General features: G+C 36.6%; 2 protein-coding genes across 9 annotated transcripts in view; both read left to right on the top strand.

The window, feature by feature from the left end:
* The window catches only part of slc12a7a (solute carrier family 12 member 7a), a 28,334-nt gene extending 26,151 nt beyond the window's left edge, over positions 1-2,183 (top strand). For all 4 annotated transcript variants that reach the window (XM_082174392.1, XM_082174394.1, XM_082174391.1 and 1 more), the window contains 2 exons: positions 1,006-1,139; positions 1,338-2,183. In XM_082174392.1, the coding sequence (XP_082030518.1) occupies positions 1,006-1,139; positions 1,338-1,429 (226 nt within the window). In that variant the 3' untranslated portion in view covers positions 1,430-2,183. The remainder of the gene's footprint in view (positions 1-1,005; positions 1,140-1,337) is intronic.
* Positions 2,184-11,321: 9,138 nt separating this feature from the next.
* The window catches only part of col15a1b (collagen, type XV, alpha 1b), a 47,367-nt gene continuing 33,127 nt past the window's right edge, over positions 11,322-25,561 (top strand). For 3 of the 5 annotated variants that reach the window (XM_082172504.1, XM_082172503.1, XM_082172502.1), the window contains exons 1-2: positions 11,324-11,513; positions 11,603-11,673. In XM_082172504.1, coding sequence (XP_082028630.1) covers positions 11,482-11,513; positions 11,603-11,673 — 103 coding nt within the window. In that variant the 5' untranslated portion in view covers positions 11,324-11,481. Of the gene's footprint in view, positions 11,514-11,602; positions 11,674-25,561 lie in introns of all 5 variants that reach the window. The other 2 variants (XM_082172505.1, XM_082172506.1) reach the window with 2 other exon arrangements.

The following is a 25,561-nucleotide window of genomic DNA, read 5'->3' as shown; positions in this document are numbered from 1 at the left end:
ATATTAACATGTAGATGGATTGTACATTTATTTTACATTTCACTCATTTAGGAGAAGATGGTTGTTTCATATATTCCTTTGCAAAAACTGGCCTTTGATAATTCTGAAGTCTAATACTTCTTCACATCTCTATCAATGAGGTTATCAATAATTCCTAGCACTGGATCCCCATCATATTTCAAACCATTTTTAAGGAAATACAACAAAATATACTCACTGATATCATTAACAAACAAGTATGAATTTCTGCTAAAGTAACTTTACCAATGAATTCTTCAGACATACTCCACTAACTACAAACATACACTAAAACTCTAAACTTTGGGGTCAGTAGGATTAATAGTACTATTTTTAAGATATTAATACTTTTATTCAACAAGGATGAATTGAATTGATAAAAAGTAACAACACTTTTATAATGTGGCAAAAAAATATATTTTTCAAATAAATGCTGTTCTTTTTAACTTTCGATTAATCAAAGAATCCTGAAGAATAAAATCACCAGCTTCCACAACAAATATTAAGCAGCACAACTATTGATAATAAGAAGAAATGTTTCTTGAGCAGCAAATCGGCATATTAGATTTATATCTGAAGGATCATGTGACACTGAAGTGGACCGCTTTGCCATCACAGGAATCAATAAAATGTTCAAATATACTAAAATAGAAAACAGTTATTTTAAATTGTAATAATATTTCACAATATTACGGTTTTCACTGTATTGTTGATCAAATAAATGTTGGTTTGGTGAACATAAGACACTTCTTATTTCTTCATAAGAAAATCTTACTGACCCTAAACTTTTGAATGATAGTGCTTGTAAAAATATTTAAATGACATACCAATATTTTCTTTCTTTCTTTTATTTATTTGCATTTTTAGTTGTTTTTGGTCTTTTCATATATAATGTACAATTTATATGCGATTTCTCATATTTATCAAAGTGTGAAGTCTTAAAAACTAAGTTTTGATGCTAAATGTGAATGACTGAACTTTTCACAGGGATCAGACTAATGTGAGAAGAATGCACACTGCAGTGAAACTGAATGAGGTTGTAGTTAACAAATCCCAGGGAGCCCAACTGGTGCTGCTGAACATGCCAGGACCACCCAAAAACCAGGGCGGGGATGAGAACTGTATCCTTTCATCAGCTGAAATGCAGACAGTGGCACATCTACTTAAAGGGGCTGTTATGTAGCTGAAGGGTAATGGAGAGAATCATGATAACATAGTCTCTCATTTTCTTTCAGACTGAGAGTTATTCTTTAAATGTCACCTTCATATACAGCAGAGCAGTTGCAGTTCTCCACACTTTTCCTTCACTCTGAGGTCAGACATGGAGTTCCTGGAGGTGCTCACAGAGGGATTGGAGCGGGTGCTGCTGGTCCGAGGTGGCGGCAGGGAGGTCATCACCATTTACTCGTAGCATCATGCAGGAACATACACTGAGGAGAGCATTTCTGTAAGGAGAAGCTGTCCAGAGCTGCGCAGATACTGTACAAATGGGCTCAAGACAGGAAGTCCCACTCCAGCTGCAGGCCAGCACAGCACATTTGAGGATTCTTCTCATTTCCTTCTCATTTAGCGTTGTCCACTTGTGATCAGATCGATGAAAACACATTTTAATACCAGGTGTAAACAGAGCCCTTGGATGTGGTCCATATTAATCATTTAAATAGAGACAGGCCAAAGACCTAGATTTATCCAATAAGACTTGAAGAGAGTGGCATCAGCTGTCTTATTGCTGAGATATGTAACTCTAAGGGACAGTGTTTGAATCATTAAAGTGTTTGTATTTGTAATTTTAAATGTGTTAAATATGTATTTTTTCATCTCATCGCATTCCTCTGCTGAGCTTTATGTAATGTGTGATGTTAGTTTGATATCAATGTTGCTCACAGTGCAGTAAAACTGATTTTATCATCAGCCAAACCTTAAATCTGTCAGTATTGAATATTTCATATTGAATATTTCACTTTTTTCCCCTAAAATGTTTGCTATTCTTTTCATGACACTGGCTATATTTGCAAATATGTATAATTTATATGAATGTTTTTTTTAACATATTTTATATTAAAAAGGCTTTCACAAGTGTCCGTCGTAAAGGTAAAGTTAATGTACTCTCTTAAATGATTACACTCCTTGTTGGAAAAAGTGTAAATACATTTAAAAAATGATGTTGGCTATGTGTTGCTGAATAATTTTTGTTAATGTTTTTTTTTATCAAGAAACATGGACCTTACAATCAACTCTTGCAGACAGGCCTGATGTACAATGCACACCCTCCTCTCCAGTAGAGGGGGATGAACACAAACCATTAAACATTCCCATTGTGATGCACTGTTTTGACAGTGACATCTCAGCTGTCAGTACAACTGAAATACTTGATGTTTTATATTTAGTTTTCTGTAGGTGCAGTCCTAGACACTGTATCAAAGATTTATTGTAACCACAAAATATTGTCTACACTTACCAAAGAATACTGACCATGGAAGAATATACTTTTAGGGAATAACTAATCCCTTTACCCTGTAAAACCGTAACTTCTTGCTTGACATGCTTCTTGTGTTTCACACGAGGCTCTATTTTCAGTTAATTCCCTTGGCAAGTTTTCTTGTCATGTGGTTTGAAATGACTAATTTCAACAGCTTGCAGGGATAGTGATAGTCCTAATGCACCCCAGTACAAAAAGACACAGTATCCCAAGCTATCCGTATATCTCACTGTGCCTTCATGTAGGGGTAGTTATATCTTTAACATGAACTTTACCAATAGAGCTTTCTACTTAATTCATGTGGTATTCAGCAAGAACATGCAAAATGTTCAAAATTTCAAAATAATTAAGTTAAATGGTGATAAGGTTACTCAATTAATACAATAAATTTTCACAACTTTTGTGCCATTAATTGATATTTTGAAAAGATTAAAAACATTCATCCAGAATTCCGCATCCACTTTTTCAGTCATATTCCACATACCATGTGCGCTCAACACAATGGGTTTTTCTGTTCACAGCACTAAAGGATACAAGTGTTTTAAGATGGTTCCTTGTGCCAAAGCCTCTCTAGCTTTTCATCTTCAACATTCAAAATGATTTAATGATCATGCCACATAGTTTTATCTATATCATATAATATTAATATTCTGCAACATAATTCATAATGTTAAAGAAAGAAAGAAAGAAAGAAAGAAAGAAAGAAAGAAAGAAAGAAAGAAAGAAAGAAAGAAAGAAAGAAAGAAAGAAAGAAAGGAAAAGAAAGAAAGGGGAATCTTAGCACATTTCCTGTGCCTTTCCCCTCGTTTCTTTGATCTTCTTGAGAATGTGCAAAGTTATTGTATAGGTGTCAAATGAATGTCACACTGAAGATCCTAGATTTGACCAGGGTCAACACACTAGCTGTGGCATGAATGTCTTTTTCTTCCTAGTCCACAAAGTCAGAACATAATAACAATCCGTCTCTTTCAAGCTAGGGTAAAATGTAGGTGGAGTAGTCTTAAAAATAAAAGATCTAAATAGAGCTAAAGAGTGTTTCACAACTGATGCCATAGGCATCACTTTGTCCCGTAATGAACTTTTTATTCTCTAGGGTTTTTTGTTTGTTTGTTTGTTTGTTTATTTTGCCTTAGTCCATTATACTTTTGAACAAGGTTCTATTACAACAAAGACCTCATAAGTACTCTAAAATTCTGTCTACTGAGATAAAAAAGGTTTAAATGCCTCATGAAATCATTAGCTTTTCTGATTTTAAATATATTTGCGCTAATCACCCGAACTGTAAAGGCCATGGCTGCATCCGAAATCACATACTTCCCTATATAGTAGAAAAACAGTATGTGACAAAAGTATGTCTGAATTCACAGTACTCATAAAAGAGTAGGCAAAAGGTACCCGGATGACCTACTTCCGGCGAGATTCTGAAGTGTGCATACGATGGACACTTTACTATCCCATGAGGCCACGGGAGAGGATTTGTGAATGGCAGTGAAGCGACATAAGTGACGCTGGTAGGTCACATGATAATGACAACATGGGAAATGTAGTATGTCCGGATTGCACTCATACTACACAGACACACTAATGCTATATATAAAACATACTTTTTTAGTTTTTTGCGGTTGTGAAGTAATTACTTATTCAAAATAAGTACTTAATCATGAGAGCCTATGCGATTTCGGACGCAGCCCATGTCACTAATCACTCGGACTAAGAAATGACTTCATCGAGAAACTGATGCCGCCACAAGAAGCGCTTCCCTATTGTGACGTACGTATATCCCAGTGAAACGGCTTCTCGAACAACTTTACAACAAAAAACATTTACATTCTTTGGTATGTTATATTCTTCAACAGCTCTGATTCAATCAGTGAACAACATTCCCCAATTCACTAGGATGTCTTGACTTAATTTCCATTTTATATTTTTTAATTAAGACCACTCTTTCAGATCAATCCACAGTAAGACACAAGGTCTCCTCTGTGATTATAGACTACATTTTGGGCTTGACTGCGGTAATAAATGGTGCATGCTGAAAAGCGTGAGGTCAGTATTTTGTGTAATTGACATCCTCACCATAGCTCGTGTTGCCCCACACAGCCCTCATGCAGCCAATACAGTCACATCCCACGAAATGAAATTCCTCTCGAGTCACACTGTCAGAGCTTCCAGCCCTGTGAATGCAGAGTCTGTTCCCTCTTCTGAACTTATGATATTATTTTGTTACTATAGCAGTAAACAGTGCAAGGTACACAACATCTCTTAATGTTCAGATACAATGCTGAAAAAAGAGAATCAGCTTAGAGGGCCAGAAGGGTTTGTGCTGGTTTGGCGCTGCTGATGGACTAGATTTGGTTCTCCAACAAAGCCTATCGCTAGTTGACCATGCTGCTCTTTATGCTAGTTAAGCTAGTTAAACAGCCTGGTGCACCATTGGGACATCCCAGTGTTTCTAAAGGCTTCCTAGTTACGCATCAGCAGAGCAGTTCTGGAGCATGAAAATAAAATGACTTGGTAACACTTTACAATAAGGTTCATTAATTAACATTAGTTAATGTTCAACCAAGGGAAAAAGGCTTCTGGGGGGGGGGGGGGGGGGGGCTTTGGCTCGAGGTCATGGTGCAAAGGACCCTAGGTTGATTTTACTCCGAACCATCCCTTTAACTAACAATGAGCAATACATTTGTTACTGTATTTATTATTCTTTGATAACATTACTTAATAAAAATACAGCTGTTCTTTGTTTGTTCGTGTTAGTTCACAGTGCATTAACTAATGTTTACAAGATTTTAATTAAGTATTAGTAAATTATGAAATGAACATTAACAAAGATGAATAAATGCTGTGTAAGTGCTGTTTCCATTAGAGTCCGTTAGTATGAATAGTAACTGACTTTACACTTCTGCTCAAAAGTTTGGGGTCGGTAAGATTTTTTAATGTTTTTGAAAGAAGTGTCTTATTCACCAAGGCTGCATTTACGTGATCAAATATACTGTAAATAAACATAAATATTGTGAAACATTTTTATAATTTAAAATAACTGTCATATTCCTGTAAAGTCAAAGCTGAATTTTTAGCATCATTACTCCAGTCTTCAGTGTCACATGATCCTTCAGAAATCATTCTAATATACTGATTTGGTGCTCAAGAAACATTTATTATTATTATCAATGTTGATAACAGTTGTACTGCTTTATATTTTTGTGGAAACCGTGATACATTTTTCATTTTTGGTAAATTGTATGCATCCTTGTAGAAAATCTATGACAAAAAATCTTACCGACCTTAAACTTTCGTGCGGTATTGTGTATCTAAAGAATAACAGACACCTCAAATAATGAGAGTCCAATTTAACATTATAATTAATCTTTTGTGTCTGTCAGATTTTGACAGAAATCATACTGTGTTCTTCATAAAAATAAAAAAACAGCCCTATAAAGGCACGAAATTATGTCTTATTAAACAAACATTTAGCGTTAAAGGTTAATAATTAGAATTTGTGAGGGTGTGTATGTGTGTGCTTGTTTATATGATTTATAAGGACACAAATATTATTTGTATAATGACATGGCTATTAGACTGGTATTACAATGTAAACGTGGTTTGTGAGGACATTTCCTGAGTCCTCAAACATACTAAATGTTTAATTAAACATGTCAAAATGTAGAAGTTTTTTTGTAATTGGTAGGTTGTGGTTTAATGTAGTAGGGGGACAGAATATACAGTTTGTACAGTATAAAAACCATTACACCTATGGAATGTCCTCATAATGATGCACCAACGTACATGTGTGTTAAGAGTATGAAAGTATATAATGTCAACACTGAATGCCTACCCCTGGTGTCCATTTATGAGATTTAAGTTTGAATTCATTTCTGAAGCTGATGAATTTAAATGAAAACCATGTCAAAGCTTTCAATAGCTAGTTAGTCACTAGAGACTTATGAGAACAAGGAAAGCATCCGTTTCCCATGTTTAGATGAGAGACACTGACTTTGAAGATGTGGAAGTTGATCAGAGAACATATCAACAAAAATATACAATCTATTGTTAGTCTCATCAAACATATTGAGTCATCAGGAGGCTGGGAAACACATCCATCAGTATTTGTTTGTAAACATTAACAAAAATGAGTTTTCTATAACAAATCCAGGAACTGACTGCTCTGAGACCAGACTTCCACATTTTGTTCCACTAATCTACATAACTTCGGAAAATAGAAATTTGGGTAAAAAGATATAATATTGTGGATTAACTGTTCCCCTCAATACTGATCTGATGACTGAAAGATTATGCTAAAATCTTGTTCTCACTCTCACAAGTATACTGGATGCTTTGGTGTTGCACATTAACATCTTTTGGTGAGCCTGCACAAGGTACTGGTATATGTTGCAAGACTTAAACTGAGTTAGTTCATCTAAACTTGGCGTCTGTGTACTAGTGCTGAGGTCATCTGACCTTGTCAACAACACATTACTGTATGTTTGAGTTCTGGCAGAGATTAACCTAGGTACAATTTACACACATTAATCAAACTGGTCATGGGTCACACATTTGTACAATATTTCTTCACAGATATCATTAGATGCATTATAAATTTAAGATCCCAAAGCTTATTAATTTTAATAAATTCAAAATGGCTGGGTTAACAAACCAAAGCACTAGGAAAATGTTGGACATACACATTCTAGGTTAAACCGTGTTGAAATTAAGAACTATAAAATAATGAATAATTGTTTATGCATTCAAGTTCTTGAAAGACAATACTCACAAAAAAAAAAAAAAAAGAAGCAAGTGAAACATGGATGGACTATTTTTCTTGTAAAACATTCCAATAATCTTAGTATACTATATTTACCATATTGTCTAAATGCAAAACACTGCTCTTTACAGTTTGTTGTCAGATGGTAAATCCTCCAGCTTCACAAAAAAAAAATATATATATATATATGGTGTTACAAAGAGAAAGTTCCAAAGATGAAGAAGAGTCAACTGGTTTTAATAAACTCAGTTAAATCCAGAAGGCTTAACAGAGTGCACATAACACAAACCACCACCAACACCTGAAGAGTAAAACAGAGCAACTTAAATACAGGGCAAATTATTCGTTATTATTCGTTACATTTATATAGCGCTTTTCTGGGTACTCAAAGCACTTCACATATGGAAGAGGGGAATCTCCTCAACCTCCACCAATGTGCAGCCTCCACTTGGATGATGCAGCCATATTGCGCCAGAACGCCCACCACACACCAGCTTATCGGTTGATAGGAGACAGTGATGAAGCTAATCAGTATGTATCGGGATGATTAGGAGGCCATGATGGACAGAGGCCAATGGGAAAATTTGGCCAGGATGCCGGGGTTTCACCCCTACTCTATTTCGAAGGACGACGAAACCCCGGCTGCGAAGATTGAACATGCCCGCTGACGCAGACCCAGAGCATGGCAGAGACGACAGCCCACTACGGAATCGAGGGTGGGAGGATCCAAGGTGTAGATGGGGCCGACGACGTCCGTGCGAAGACCGACAGAGAAGGCTGGTGGTTGCACGAACTGAAGCTTCACGTCGCAGAAAGGCGTTCCCGGGGAAGACAAAGGGCTGCAGGCATCCATCAGAGGTGGGGCTGGAAGACTGGAGGAGCTTTGCTGTAAGGGTGACAGAGTTGGTGGCCAGTTCCCAACAGGTCAACGAAACAGTGTCAGTGCCGTCTTGAAAAAGCGATGATTCAAAACACACAGAAAATACCGGGTGGGAGGCAGTACCTCCGTGTCAAAATCCATCAGCCAGTCCTCGTTGTCCAATTCCACTGATGTCCAGTGTTGGGGAAAGTTACTTTGAAAGTAATGCATTACTCCCTTAAAAGTAAATTGCGTTAGTTATTTAGAAAAGTAATGCTTTACGTTATTTATGCATTACTTTTTCCCACCTGGGCTGGGCTTGTTTTTTTTTTTATAACAAAAGGTTATATTTTTTGGCAAATGTAAAGACCCTTTCACCCTCAGGCGGAAGTAAATGCAAATTCACGCATGTACAGTAGAGGGTGCAGCTCAAGCAAACCTTTCAGCTTTGCTGCCATGGATAACGGAAGAATAGGATGCAGGAGAAGAAAAAAAAAAAGTTTAACACTCACTTTACCAATAAAAACAAAACAACCAGTCATTTAGTAAGTAAGTAATCTGATTACTATACAAGTTACTTGTAATGAGTTACCCCCAAAACTGTAAGTGTAACTGGCTCACACTCCTGGTCAGACTCACTCTGGGGCTGGGGTTCCGGGGCGATGGTCGGCGCTGTCCCTTCCTCTTCTGGCTCTGGCTCACTCATCACAGCGGGTGGTCGTTCTCCATCTGTGGGGCGCTCTCTGCGACAGAGGGTGGTGGTAGGCTGCGCTTTGGATCTGGCTGTGTCCTAGATCGTGGACAGATGCTCTCCAGACACCTGATGGTCGTTTGGATAGTGGTAGTTCACCCCTATCCAGAACAATGATTTCAGGGTCTCATCGTTGCAGAAATATTCCATGAAATCCAGTAAATTGTGGCTCACATGAGCCATGGCAGCAAACGTTGTTGCATATTCTATTATAAGGTTGGTTGTTCTGTTACACAGATAAAGGTCCAAAGATGAAGAGTCAATTGGTTCTAATACAATTGATTAAACAATTAAATAAACTCAGGTAAATCCAGAAGGTGTAACAGAGTGCATATAACACAAACAATAACCAACAACTGAAGAGTAGAACAGAGCAACTTAAATACAGGGCAAATAAGGGAACTAATGATTAACACCTGTGAAGATTAATGAATGTCCATGACAACAAATGAGAAGCGGGAAACTGAAACAAAGGAAGACAGGAACTACTGAATACAAACTAAAAGTCCATGAAAACGAAACTATAAGAACAAACATAACTGAATATGTATAACACAGGAATTGTTCATTCTCCGAGCATGAGTTCTCCAATTAGTGCTGGGTCATGTCAGGTCATCTGCATTCTCCAGGATATCAAAGGCTTTCCCACAAAACCATTATCATTTCAAGACTAATTGCAGGTTTTTGACAATAATCACCCATTAATTTATCACCTTAACAAAACGCTTTATCGTGTAGACTTTTGTGGGCTGAAATGTGAGAGCTTAACCGTACCGGGATGAGGACTCTTGTGATGATAACAGAAAGAGTGTGCTGGTGAAGAATAGGAAGGTCTCTTGTGGAGCAGGATCTTTTGTTCGGGACCAAGGACTTCCAAAGATGTTTTGTCTGACACCGGATCTGTGTCCCTGATTTCTTGCATTGCAGAGAGAGGTATGAGGTAGCTCTGCAAGTCTCTGAGGGGACAGTATGGGGTTTAAAATCCCCTGGTGAAAGTCAAAAAAAAAAAAAAGCTTTTGCTTCCCGGGTGGTCCTTCATGGACGTTATCTGCAGTTTTTTAAGTAGGTCTCTCAGCAGTTTGCTCATTATGGTACATGGATTCCCTGAGCATGTACTCTTGTCTTTAAAGCATACACCAGCCAGGGAATAAAGAGGAAATCATTTTAACTTTTGTTAAACTCTTGTTTGATAAATCAATAGATAGTTGTTCTTGCATGTTAATAGGAAATATTAACTATAGGCCAATAACTCCGAATATTAACTTTTGTAACTTACACATTTTGAAATGTGGAAGATGAATACAAAAATTAAGGCTTCTAAATTCAATCTGTCCCAAATGTCACATCTATCACAAGAATCTGCAGTCCTTAAACCCGGAAGTGAATTAGCATTTTCGAGCCAGGGAATTTCCAATGGGTTTTTGGAATAGCAGTTTTATTTGTGAGTAAAATAAATAAAACTCCATTTGTCATTGTTCGATTCTCATGGAATGCATGAACTGAAATAAGTTTATTTTAAGTTAAGTTGTTATAAGTATCTGCCAAATGCAATTAGGTCTATTGTTCATGTAAACATACACTACTGTTCAAACTGTTTTAGAAAGAAAGTAATACTTTTATTCAGCAAGGAGGATGCATTAAATCATTGGCCAAAAGGGACAGTAAAGGCCTACATCTATAATTTCTATTTCAAATAAATGTTATTTTGAACTTTCTATTCATAAAAGAATCCTAAAAAGTAGGCTACATATCACAGTAGACTATATATATAATATTAAGCAGCCCAACTGTTTTCAGCATTGACAATAATAATAAAAAAATCGTAAGCACAAAATCAGCATTGATTGATATCTGAAAGTGAAGGATCATGTGACACTGAAGACTGGAAGTGATAATGATGAAAATTCAGCTTTGCCTTTGCAGAAAATCTACAGACTCCAAACTTTTGAACGGTATAGTGTAAATATTGCCTATTACAACTAGGTCACAAGGAATTGCGTTTAACTACTAGACTGATTAGACAACATTAGCAACTTATTATCAGCTTAAAGGCCTAAAAAAAACTTTCTTTCCGGTTTGGCGTTGATATTGAACGTCATTTTTTGAACGGCGTTGAATTGTTTCCCTAAAATACTATTATTATTGTAGATATTTATTATAGATGTGAGCATTTCGTCGATAATCACCTCGTAGGCTCAATAAACTCCGTCTGACCAATTTTTCCTAAAAAAAACCCTACACATTTAATGTTTTCCTCAGCGGTGCCACATGAGAAAATTCGTGAGCAACACCGACGCGTGTTCTGACAGCCAAGGATGATTGGAAGAAAAGAAAAACATATTTGTAAAGGGATTGAACAGCCGAGCTGTTTATGGGGTCACTGCACTAAAACGGATTTGAAAGAGTGGAGACCGTCGCTTCTCGGAGAATTTTCGGGGTCGGATTTCAGCAGTCCGTAGCGCTGTATAGTGCGGAGACTGAGGCAGTCTTTGTTCAGCCAGTCTGAAGTGAGAGACTGGAGAGTCAGTCAGGAGGAGAGAGTGAGATAGAGAGAGAGAGAGTGGGTGACAACACTCTGGAAGTGTTGATATCCACGTTTTTGCGCTAATATTATGCTCATTCTTCTGAAGAAAATGAATCTTCGGTAAGTTGATGGGATGAAAATATAATTCATCATGCAAACAGATATGGATATGTACTGTATTTGCGTTTAACATCACTGCATTCGTTTAGCCTCCTGTCGTGGCTCGTTGGTGCGCATCTCGCCTTGAGTTGTCTCTCATCTGCGCTTCATGTGATGGAAGGTAGGTTAATGCTTTTAAATATATATATAAAAAAATAAATAATAATAATTTAAGTGCACATTTATCATGTAGGTCACAGCGTTGAACTTTTTCAGCATTTTGTCTGTAAAAAGTAAATAGCCTACAGTACAGTTATAGCTAAACTAAACTATTTCTACCTGATATGAGCCTTAAAATAACTTTGAATGATGTTGTACAATATATATTTTGGTTGATTTAGTCATATTAGATCATATTTGACTTAAATCAAACATGAAGTATATGTAGCCTACTTTTAGGTTTTTGACAAAGTTTTACAGTGTGTTAATGGAAAATCAGACTTTACAGAAAAACTGGCAAATCCAACACCTGTAGGCCTTTATGTGATGTAAAGAACATGGCAGAGTTGTTGACAGTTAAGATGATAACCGAGGTCACCATGCATACTTGATATGATTTATTTATTTTACCTATAATCTTTAATGATGATTTAGACTAGATAAAATCAAATGAAACTAGCCATGCTTAAGCTTTAATGAATGTGTGTGTGCGTGTGTTTTTGTGTGTATTTGTACAACTATCTTTGTGAGGACCGGTTTGAGTTTTGGACCATCGGAGTGAAGACAAAGAGAGTAAAGTGAGGACATTTTGGCTGGTGTGTGTGTGTGTGTCTGTGTGAGTGAGTGAGAGAGAAAGAGATGCTACATTAGTTAGTTCTTATGATCACTTGGCAAAATTCTAATCAGAAAATCCTAGCAGATCAATACATTTATTGAATTCCTGGACATGCATGTGATTTTAAATCTAGATAGATGTCTCTTTCAGGAATATTTTTACAGTGTTGTATTTGTATTTTAAAGCAAATGCTTCTGTTATTTTATTTGTGGTATGCAGGTTTTGTTCTCCAGGCCTAGACATTGTGATTACACAAATTTTTTTTTTTTTTTTTTTTTTTTGTACTGTAAATATTTAAGTTAAAAGAAACTTTGTATGTGTCTTATGGAAGCACTTGTACAGGTTATAGTGCATATTAGGCAGACAGATTGCACGTGCCCAGGGAACTAGACCAGAGGGGGGCCCAGACGAGCTAAGATGAGAAATCAGAGCTCCGCTAGCTAAACACGTACGCAACAAGAAATCGGAGCGCCGCACCACACCGCATCTCCCTACCCCATAACTTCAAAAAAATCATCGGAACGCCAGGGAGCCTTTAGACAGGTCCGTTACGACAGCATCATAATCTGTCCCAGCATATCGGTCCAGTGCCCCGCCAACCATTTAACAGCATATTTCGTATAGAGAACAAAGTGTGTCTGCTTGTCATCAGGTTTTATGTGGCCGCCTGTGGAAACCCGAATTAAGTGACATGCACATAGGTAAACATTGTGTTATCTGATGCCAGTTTCTGATAGCACCTATAGAACTGTTCGTAGAAGGCAGGTGACCTCTCTTTTATGGAGATATTTTTGCATATGCTTCCATCGCTGTCCAAAGCTTGGAATCACAGCCTACTTTTTTCAACACAATTATGTGCTCAGACATCTAGAGTGGCCAAAAATTGAGGGATAAACTATCAGAATAAAGTAAATCCTTCATATCCTCTCTGTGCAGGTTAGTTAAAGAGCTCACTGTCCTCAAAAGGCAATCATCCAAACAGCCATGTAACTTTAGATGCTCTCCACTGTCCTGAAGAACCTCATCAGTCTGATTTTTTTTATCTCTTATATCTCTGCTAGCATTTTTAAAATCCTTAGTAATTTTAAGTAATAAATGTCTAAACATTTTTTCAGCACTTTTTTAATAAGGTTTTACTTGTTAATGTTAGTTATTGCATTAAGTATCATGAATTCACAATACCATTTTTGAACAGCATTTATTAGTCCTGTTAATGTTATTGCTCATTGTTAGATCATATAACTTCTTTCAGACTGTGTGTAGTTTAAGTCCAACTGACAATGCGTGACGCAGAGTGAACGAATAACAAGCAACTTTTAATGAACAAGAAGATATATCAGAAGCTACACATTCAACACAACATTAATTCGAACTGAGGATTTAAATACACAAAGCAAGATCATTAACAGAACAGGGAGCAGGTGTGCACTCATCAGAAAACATGACGACTAATAAGGAACAGGCAAAACAGAGAGTACGCTTACATGTTTTTTAAATTAAAAATGGAAAAGGTTTTTTGTTTGTGTTTTTCACGTACAGACGACAACGTTGTCAAAAGGATGCCTGTTCACATGTTGTAAAAAAGTAAAATGCTGTATTATGCATGACAACGCATGATGTCACCGTTTTCACAAATTCACGTTTTTGTAGTTTACACGGAGACAATAACGGTATCCTTTTCAAAAACCTGCAGTTTAAAAAGTTTTCAAAAGTTTGTTTTCAGATCCCCAAATGCCATTGTTGTGTAAATGAATGGCTAACGCATAAAAAGTTTTCTGTTTTTAGTTAAAAATGGTGTCGTGTAAACGGCTCAAGAGACAAAGAAAACCATAACTAGAAACTAAACAAGACAATGAAACTAGACATGACCGTGACAACTTCATTACTTCAACTGATTGCAATATTCGCAATTGTAAAAAACAAAACAAACAAACAATTGTATTGGCTACTATTCAAAGTTTGGGGTCGTTAAGGTTTGTGATGTTTTTGAAAGAAGTCTCTTATGGTCACCAAGACGGCATTTATTTGATTAAAAAAAAACTGTAAGGACAGTAATATTGTGAAAAGTTATTATTTAAGATAGTTGTTTTCTATTTGAATGTATTTTAAAATATAATTTATTTCTGTGATGGCAAAGCTGTCCACTCCAGTCTTCAGCGTCACATGATCCTTCAGAAATCATTCTAATATGCTGATTTGATGCTCAAGAAACATTTCTTATCAATGTTGAAAACAGTTGTGCTGCTTAATATTTTTGTGGAAACCTTGATATGCATTTTTAGGATTTTTTGATAAATAGAAAGTTAAGAAGAACAGCATTTATTTGAATAGAAATAGTTTTTAACATTATAAATGTCTTGACTATCGCATTTGATCAGTTTAAGGAGTCCTTGCAAAATAAAAGTATTAATAAAAAATAAAAATAATAATAATCTTACTGTCCCCAAATTTTGTACTGTATAGTGTATGTAGAATTAAACATTAACAAGTTTAATAAATACTGTAAAAAAAAAGTTTTGTGTCACTTTTGTGTTAAATAATGTTAACATAGAAGTATTGCGATGGCAATATGTGGCTTTCAAGTATGGATGAAACAAAAATAGATTGTAAATTGCATTTGATGCTGCAAAAATTTTTTTTGCTCTTTCATATCATAGATTAAATCCTCAGATGAAAAGGACAAAAATTAATTAGAGAGAAAATTAGCAATTTTAAACCAGCAGCTGAACATCTGTTTAATATTTGTTGGAAGTAAGTGAACACTGAGAGAAAGAGAGTGTGAGATGCTCATTCTGTTCATTATTTTAGGAAGCTAATTGTAATTTCTCCTCCAATCTGGTTATATTTAATATTATTTATATGTTTAATTTTCTGGGTGCCTTTAATACACACACTAATCGAAAAATATTTAGTTCTTACTGGTTCAAAAACTTTTAATATTAAGTTTGTTATATCGTACATAGGTTGATCTCTCCCATTCACCTTATAATGAAGGTAAGGGTTAAAAGTATTAGTATAGTAGTGACAGAATATTTGTATAGAGTACATAATAATATAGAATATCTGTGTCATTTGTCTCGGATTGTCTAACTACTAACTTGGTTAAGAGAACATTCACTAACTTGTGGCCAAATACTTATCGTTTTCCTGTGATATCCCATGAAGATGAGTTGAGTTGTTTCATATTCTGTGTTTGTGGAATTTGAGCCAATAAAAGAAAGGCTTTTGAATATTGTGTTTTAAGATCCGCTTCAGCAGTGAAGCTGTCTGAGGAGAGATCAGACACTCTTTTTTTAGCCACTATTCCACTAGTAAAACGGCCTCTTGACATTTTCTCACTGGTCCACATATTCTTTTCAGCGTGACTTAAATTTCATACAGAGATTGTTGAAGTGAAGGCTGGTGCTGCTGCTGCAGTTTGATTCATTTCTGCACTGTGCATGTTATACATGGCTTTGTCCTCTACCTGATGTAGTCAGTTGTGTAAAGATAGTTATCTGTATGTTTTTACCCTGGCTTTGTTTTGGATTTGATGGCATCATTTATAGCATCATATTTGTTGGGGGTCGTCACTGTATTTCTGAATTCTTCACATTGAGAGGAAGGAACCCCCTGAAACCAGCATTAAGCATTAATCAAATTCACAACTCACAATACACACTCACAATTCTTTAGTGGAGAATCTTTGTTCTCTTTCCTGCTATGATAACACCTGCCGGGGAAGTCCTCTAAATATAGCATAGAATGTGTCATTTTTAGCCAAGTGATTAGAGAAATATAAAATATAATGCTTTTGTCTGTTTTGCACCGTTTTTAACCATGTGGTCATTGTAGTCTGTTGCTTATACTTGTCACACTTTGCTCTGTTGAGTTTAAATGGCCCTGTTCATGGATCTTTCTGGCCACAACACTGCAGGAGACGGATCACCTTAGAAGAGTTAATTGCATCTTTCCTTTGTTTCCTTCAAATGAGTCAAATACTGTAATTTGTAATAGATACAGATACTGTATACTGTAATACGCTGAAAAAGCATATTGACCTTAAAAGTGACATCATCATTTTACAAGGAAGTTCCGCTCTGCAGTTTTTCTGATATACAATACATCCATTTAGCCCTTACAGTGATATATTACACACATCGGAAAATACACAGCATGGAAAAAACACATCACCCCTCCAGCCCCCCACGCCATCAAACTCATCTTTCTTGAAATTTGCTTTTCTTACTTAGTATTTTTTGTCTTGTTTCCAGTCCAAATATCCAAATAATTCTTAAATCAAGATGCATTTACTAAAGTAGTAAAATGCCATAAGATATTTTGTCTTGTTTTCTGGGGAAATAAATAAAAATTAAGTGAGTTTTTGCTTAAAACAAGCAGAATTATCTGTCCATGGGGTAAGAAAAATAATCTTGTTTCTGTTTGAATTAGGATTCTTTTTCTTGCCCCATGGACATATAAGTTTGCTTGTTTTAAGCAAAAACTCACTTAATTTTGATTAATTCCCCCGGAAAACAAGACATAATATCTTATCTAATTTTACTTATCTAGTAAATGCATCTTGATTTACATTTTTTTTTGATATTTTGACTGGAAACCAGACAAAAATACTAAGTAAGAAAAGCACTTTTTGCAGTGCAGGGAAGTCTGGGTAAGGGTCAGACTGAGTTTGAGAATGGTCTGAATGGATAGCCGTTGCCCACTGTTGTGCTTTCTTCCTTGTCTACAGTGTGCTGGTTTACATAATTACCTAATTTCTACAGACACCGTATAATAATCCTGGAAATAAAGGTATGCATGTTAGTCTGAGTTTGCTATTGTGTTTGTATGAAATCACAATGCGGAGTAGAATCGTTATGACCAAATAAATAAATGATTTTACTTTATATAATAATAATGAGTCTAAAAAAAAGTGTGAAGAGACTCATTCGGCACGTGTGCCCTATCTAGTGGACCTTTTCAAAGAGATCAAGTAATTGGCTGCGTCCAAAATCACATACTCTCTTGCATAAAATAGGTATTTTTTAAAAAGTAGTAATTACTTCACGACCACTAAAAAAGTATGTTCTATATAGTATGAGTGTGTGTAATATGAATGTAATCTGGACATACTACATTCGCCATGTTGTCATTATCATGTGACCTACCAGCGTCATTTCACTGCCATTCATAATTCCTCTCCTGTGGCCTCATGGGATAGTAAAGTGTCCATCGTATGCACACTTTAGACTCTAATGTTAACTTAGCATTTTGATATTAACACCCTGTAATTAACATCCGTCTCGGTTGATCCAGTCACAAACCCCATTTCCCAGAATTAATTTCAACATGAAGCATCACATAAAATTGCTCCACTTCACATCTGTCCTCCCACAGAGGAACTTTCAAAGAAGAACGAAAGAAAGAATAATAAACCAAATATAGATCAAGACATTATGTCCATTCAGTATGAAAACATGGAAGCTGTTTATTTATGTAATATATTTTAAATCAGTGACCACCCCAAAAAAACTTTTGAGGGCCGCCTTTTCTCTCTCTGTGAATATTCTTTGCCTTGCTTTCCTTCTCCATGCAGGTTTGTAATTACTTTTGGGGAGCCTCCTCCTCTATTGTCAATCAACTGTGACCTCCAGGTGGGTGATTGAAAGATTTAGGTTGGACAGAACGTGGGGACCTGGACATTCCTATCATTCTCTGCCCAGGAGTTGAGCCTATCACTGACCATTAGGAACTCTGCATTACAAATAGCATGGTAAACTCCCTTAAAACAATACCTGCTGAGTGCAGACTTCACTGGTACTCAATCATAAGAGGGAGTTATAATGTATAAAATGTCCTGCTGTTGCCACATTCATGCTGAACTCCTGTTTATATTTGTATAACAAGGTGTAACTTTCTGATGCTACACCATCCATGTATGGCAAACAGTTAGTGGTTCAATGTTATTTGAAATGTTTCATAGTTTAATAAGGAAAGTTAAGCAGTAGGAATGGATTGGTCACTGTAAACACGCATAAAACTGAACATTTCCTGCTCTCAACAAGCTGTGCTTACTTGCATATGTACAACAAGAAAAAAGCGGGTGGGGACTGTTGCCGTAAAGGAAATATTACACAGAAGCAGCATTGAGTTTGAGCTTCTTTCTACTCTTATAGGTGTGTGAGGAGGTTATAATGACCTGAGTCAGAGTTAAGAACACTAGGCCACTGTCTGCTCGGACACAGTTCCTCCCTCCCACCCAGAAGCTCAATCTGATTGGTTAAAAAAAACGGACTTTCTGTGATGTCACGCTGTGCCTTATGTCATGGTATCAAAGAAAACACCCACAAATACATATTGCTGCAAGCTAAAGATTGGCTTGACTACCGAATTATTTGGCAAGATCTCACTTTAGTGAGGAGGTGCCCGTTTTGACGGTGTCCAAATATATGTGTACCTGGTAAAGGATTCATCTCATGGCACATTATTTAAGTGAAAGTTCTTTCTCTTAAATAAGTTCAGAGTAAAGGGCAGTGTTTACACTGGCTATGAGGAGGAATTTACTGTTACTGTTCTAGGTGGGTGGATGCATTAGCTACTTATTTCTGATTCAGTTCATGCTTGAATTTGCCTGTGTTATAAAACAGCTCAACTGAAGTAGCTTTTTTTTTATTATTATTATTTTTTAATGTATTTTAGTGTTTTTAGTATTTCTTTCATTTATTAAAGAATGAGTACAAAAGTACACTTTCAAAGCACTTTACAAACAGGAGTTTTTTGAGAGAACAAAAATTAAACCAAAGATAGATTTTTGGGGGATTTGGTTACTCTGTTAGGACACCTGTGTGAAACTGAGAGGAACTGACTTAATATATTCACCTTGAAACCAGTTGCTTATAAGTCATTGCAAAAAAGGCTCAGAAAGTGAAGTTAATTGCGAGAAAAGCTCATTTGTCATTTGTTTGCAGTTGTCACTTGGTATTTATATGCAATGACATTCAGACATTAAGTGTATAGGATATAAAGATATCCCTTTTAATACCTAATTCAGTACCTCACAAACAGCCAGTGCCCATTGATTGTTTCCCCAGGTTATAACTGTGCACTGTAAAAATAATAAAATAATAATAAAACATTTAAATAAATATATATAGATGCGTTAAATTTACAGTAAAGATATTTCAACAAAAATACATCAAATGAGAAATGTCACGGAGGGAATTGTGGTACAATAATTTCTTACAGTGTGTGGTTTCTACTCTTAAACAGTTGGAGATGAAGATGTAAACAACTAATCAGACAACAGGCCACAAAATACTGTCTGACATCAGTATGCTACTGCCCTTGAGTAACAGCCCATGGAGTCACTAAAAAACAGACAAGTGCAGATTTTACTGAAAAGCCTCTGGAGTGTGATTTTGATTTAATGTGGCTAAGCACTGTTTTTGTTCACCCACAAAGCCTCCTTCATTTTGCTAATTGATTACTGAAGCCCGACTACTGTCAGCTCCTGTTCTCTCACTAGTGCTGATGCTAATCCCTCAGTACTAAGACCCTAACATGCACTTACGACCAATCAGTCGACATGACGGACCACCACACTGATGCTTCAAAGTATGGAGTATGTGTGTTTCTACATCGAAATATGTTTTGATGTAAAATGAGTGACACATCTTTAGCATTGTTTATGTCTTCATACGATTTGCATTATTTATACATATCTGTGGGATTTCCTGACACATTTTGTGTCATTTCAGTAAGTCTGTTTGAGTTACTTGTTAGATCTTTAGTGGTGAGTTTCTGTAATTCACCACTAGGGAGAGCTGGATGATCACTGTTTGTGATCTTACAAGGTTTCTGACGCTTGCTAGTCAGTTTGATTGTTGAAAGGTTTCGTTCCATTCCATTTACAGAACCTTCACAATATGTGATATAATCTGTAGTGCCTGAATACCACAATAAGTGCTTTGCGAGGTTGAATTTTGCAGTAATTGGCTATTAGAATATATTTTCTCTGTATAAATACTGGCTTTTTCAGTAAGAGAAATGTGATGCAATTAAGGTGTCTAGGACTTAATTTGTGTCTAGCTCTTAATTCAGGCTCTGGCATTTAGAGGACGGTACTGTCTAATTGCTCTATTAGGCATAATGCCCTTGAGCGGAGGCCACGGCTGCTAATTGAGACTTTTCTATAGACAAGAAATTCACAGTATTGCACAGCTGATGGCTTTTGACAATAAACCAATTACTGAATGTTATTGGGGTACAGGAAAGGGTAGTGTGGTTGGTTGGATGGGAACATCATCTCTCCTGCTTAACCTTTGGGTCTCAAATAAAGGCTAATAGTTTGAGTTCCTTCATGTTCACATGATGGGACGCTATGGCAAGCTGACCCTCTGCCTTTCTTATTATTGACCTTTACACTCCAAAATCTCTTTTTTTTTCAGGGTACATTAAGAGTTATGCTTTCAAGCACCCAGAGTCAGGATTTGACACACAGCAGGGTGTATACTGGGATGAACAGGAATGTAGAGAGTAGAGACGCATCAGATTGGTAAATGTCATCGGATATATTTAGTGGATTTAAAGGTTGAAGGGCATTAAGGCAAGTAACTGTTATTAAAATCTGACTAGTTTATTTTTTTCAGCTCAGAGTTGTCCGCTCTTTAATGTTTTACTGTAAAAATAAAAGTCTTAAAGTCTCAATGCCCATTCACACCAAGAACGATAACCATAAAGATAACTATAACAATATATTAGCGTCCACACCATTGGACAATAGCGTTCTGTCTATTCTAAGCGCGTTCTGCAGTTTTGTCGTGTTACGCCTTAAATGCCTTAGCTCAGATTCTGATTGGCTGTCAATGTTTTATCATTCATCAGCTGAAAAAAAAAAAATCTGAAAGTGATTCCAATGATGTCGTTTCACTATATGCTTGTTATCATTATAGTTTTATAGTTTAAGTAGGAATGTCCCCATTGGGCCTTCAGGTCTACATGAAGATGAATCCATTTCTTCTCCCAACAACCCGATTGTAACCTTAACAATCTGCAACAATCTCAAGCACACACTGTCACTCTATGGATCAGAACAGACTCTCTTTGTCACTGTATTGATGTGCTGTGATCACTGAGCTGTGGAGACTTGGCTGATGAATTTGGCTCAATATTTCCATGCCCTGGTTTTTTCCTGTGCTTGCAGAATACAAACTCCTAGTTTTCCCATGTTCCTGGACATAGAGGCCTTCCAGAATATGACTGGCCTTCTGATAGCTGCCTGATGGCTAAAGTTTTTTTTAATCATTATTAGAAAATCTGACTTTTTCCGTGTTTAAGTGCTATAATCGGGTTCCTGTGCATCTACCAACCCAGAAAACGTGAAAAGTCACAACCCATTAACTTTGTTTTGATAAGCCTTTCTCTGCAAGCATGTAAAAATATCCATCATATTCCGCTCTCCTTCTTGTAGGAAGGGGATCTTTTTATTATTTTACCGCCCCTTAATCTGCACGTTTCCACTCACGGCGACGCCATTTGGTTTACAACAGTGTAACAGATCTAACGCAATGGCAAAAGTTCGAGCAAAACATGCAAACTGTTCTGTTGTTGGCTGCACAGACAAGCACAGAAGACTATTTAGAGTCCAGCCTCAGATGAGAAGAGAGCAGTGGATTAATTTTATTTTCAACGGAAATCCCACAGAAACAGATGAATCAATGGAACTCCACAACAACTACATAAATGTATCCTCTAACCATTCAGAAACGTCCAGGTGCAGTCTAAAAGTGGCAACCTCTTCCTGAGTCTCCCTGTAAGGCTGCACTCCGCTACTGGTTATTTCTGAGATTTTGTATGAGTGAGATTATTTGCGTGTTTTGTTATCGTATCCGAAGCGCATGTAAAGAATCGGCCGTCTTCTGAACAGATGCGGGGAGCAGCAGCTCATTTGCATTTAAAGAGACACACACAAAAATGGAGCGTTTTTGCTCACACCCAAAAAGGGGCAAATTTGTCGAGCTAAAATAATTTACCTGGGGGGTATTTTGAGCTGAAATTTCACAGACACATTCTGGGGACACCATTGATTTATATTACATCTTGTGAAAAGGGGCATAAGATGTCACCTTTAAATTGATAAAAAAAATGGCAATTAAGACATCTATAGTGTTAAAAACTATTTTTATATAAAAAAAATGCTGTTCTTTTAAACTTTTTATTCATCAAAGAATCCTGAAATAAATGTATTACAATTAAAAAATAATAATAATAATTAAGCACCACAACTGTTTTCTATGGAGCTCTGTCTGTATATTTTTATTTTTGCAAAGGTCCCTATAGGGCTCGTAGTTTTCAACATTGATAATAATAAATGTTTTATGAGCATTAAATCAGCATATTAGAATGATTTCTGAAGGATCATGTGACACTGAAGACTGGAGTAATGATGCTGAAAATTCAGCTTTCCCATCACAGGAATAAATTACATTTTAAATATATTCAAATAGAAAACAATTATTTTAAATTGACATTGTCACAATATTATTGTTTTACTGTATTTCTGATCAAATACATGCTGGCTTGGTGAGCATAAGAGACTTAAGTAAAAATTGTACTGACCCATGTCTTTAGTGTCTCAAGAAACATGTTTTCTTATCAATGTTGAAAACAATTTTTTAAAACATGATAGTTTTTCCAGGATTCTTTGATGAATAGAAAGCATTTATTAGAAATAGAAGTCTTTACTGTCACTTTTGATCAATTTAATGAATCCTTGCATTGCTGCTCTGTTTTATTACTTTCTTTACTTTCCTGAACTTTTACTAGAACTGAATCCTAGTGGCACTGAACATTCATCCAGCATGTCTTCTTATGGAAGTGTGCTGCTCCCTGTATTCAGTGTGACATTGCTTGCACTATATCTTTATAAGATGAAGAAAAACATTTAGCAAGCTTTAAAGCTCTCCATAGCTGCACACTGTTGTGAAATCCTCCATTTTTTGTAAGCAAACTTCATTGCCATGGGCTGAATGTTGTCAGAGGTGGTAATAGGTGGAGGGGGTTTAAGGAGGGGGCCGAGGTGGGGGTCAAAGGCTGTGCATTCTCCCTGTGTGTGTGTTCAACAATCCCATTATGATGGCGTAGAGAATCGGACATTTGGCTGCCCTGCTGAATACCAAAGTCTGCGTGGTGCACTGGGGTACCGAGGGGGTTCCTAGGGGGTACAGAGAGCAGTCGTGCGGGAGGAGCGACATAGCACGTTCTGGCTGTTTTGCAACAGCGGTCGACGCACGCTCATCTACCTCGCTCGGCCAAGCAGCATGGCGGTCCCGGTGCTGCCGCTGACCTGTCTGGTGCTCCTGAGCCTGGTCAGTGTCTCCTCTCAAATCCAGTGGTTCAGGTTTCGATGGGTCTCAGAGACGATCTCACCCACTCCTGCTGTCACCACACCTGCACCCATCACTATGGCACCAGAGGAGAGCATAGCCCTCCCAATCTCCCCTCCTCAGCCCACAGAGGGATCCGGCAAAGCCAGAGCTAAGAAAACTCTCAGAATGTGGAGTGGTGAGTGTCGGTGCGCTTTATAAAATGTTTGTAATTTTTACAGAAAAATACTGTAAAATGCTACGATAAAACCTGTTGATTGGTTAATTGTACATCAGCCTACCATATATGGTGAAAAACTTTACAGAGTTTATTGCATAATATTTAATTTATTTGTAAAATACTGTAAAATTTTTGTTTTTGCAAGTAAAAACAAAAAAAAATGTATGGTGAAAAACAGTAAAAGGACATTCCCAGAAGACCCTGCGTTTCGCAATATGATTGTATTTAAATAATTAATAATTTATTACTAAATAATTTGGTTTCTTCTTATTTTTGTTATCAGTAATGTATATTAGTATGTTTTGTGTACCATTTTATGTTGTTAAGTTAATGTTCGTTGCATTATTTTAGTGTTGTGTGTTACCCTGATGGTGTTTTATCTTTGGATGTGTGTGTTTAGTGGACAGGCCATTTACAGTGAACTCTGATTCATCTTGTGGCTTTCTGTATTGTTGTGGTTATCGGTACATTTTAAGGTAAAAAGGCAGATTTTGATAGTTCAAGTAGGTAGGTATATTAAAATGATATCACTTAATGAAATGTGTGGTTATAAATTGTCAAATATACAGGCATCCTGTAAGTTTAGAAACATTGTCACAGTATTTTTTCAGTGAATTTCTGGCAACCACAGCTGACAGTTTTTTACCGTAAATTTAACTAGATGTTTTTTTACTGTGTGGGAATGGGAGATGAAGGGAAGTGGTAAGTTGTGAAACATGTTAGTGAAAGGCCATTTTCAATGTTAACCCAAAGACTCAAAGATCCTCGTTGACTAAATGTAATTAGTTTTATTGAGGATTTCATCATATATTTTGTTATAAACCAACTGGAGAGATTTGCATACGCAAGGTGTTATTGTGTATCATTACTGTCTTGTTAGTTTAACTTATTCAAATGTAATTTGGATTTTACTGTGCAGTTGAATCATTACTGAGATAATGTTTCACCCATGAGGCTAACAGATAAGCCCAACTTTACTCTAAACTCCATCTCTAAAATGTTTCTAATTGTGCCACGCCGTTGTGTGAGAGAGATCCGCCTGGTGTTTGATGAGCTCGCTTTTCTCAAAGAATAACGCTAAATCCCTATCACATGATATTACAATAATAGGATTAGCAGCAGGAGGTTTTCTGAAAATTGGGGTCGCTGGTGGCGTCTGTTACAGGTCCACCTGCTGATTACAGGCATAGAGGAAGATTATGAAATTAACCCTGGGGTCCAGACGTGTTCCTTAATTAAGATCTCATTTATTCCTTAAGATTTGTGCATCTTAAGCACTGTCTGGGACTGTTCACTGTTCATATATCACTCCACTTGTCTCTGCACGTTCTGGGATATATCCAGCTGTAGAACCACTGTGCCAGCAGTTTCAGAACAGAAGCGCCAGACAAGCAGCCACAGAATAGAGTTGCACTATATACGCCGCTACCTATAGGCTACACATTGTTTATAAGATATGAGCTTTTTATGATACTTAGTGAATAATTTTATAGATTCTCATTTGCTTCATAAATCTACAACATTTTAAAAAAAAGATATATATATTTGATCAAATTAACGCAGAGGATCAGCGTCAAGAATCAGACCAATTTCCACGTGCATCATCAAATCTAACAATTTCACAACTCTTATATGAGCTCCGGCAGCCAGT

Source organism: Leuciscus leuciscus, assembly GCF_965113295.1.
Source record: "Leuciscus leuciscus genome assembly, chromosome: 6".
In the NCBI taxonomy this organism is placed as follows: domain Eukaryota; kingdom Metazoa; phylum Chordata; class Actinopteri; order Cypriniformes; family Leuciscidae; genus Leuciscus; species Leuciscus leuciscus.
The sequence above is the reverse complement of the archived record's forward strand: the minus strand, read 5'-3'. Positions and strand labels throughout refer to the sequence as shown.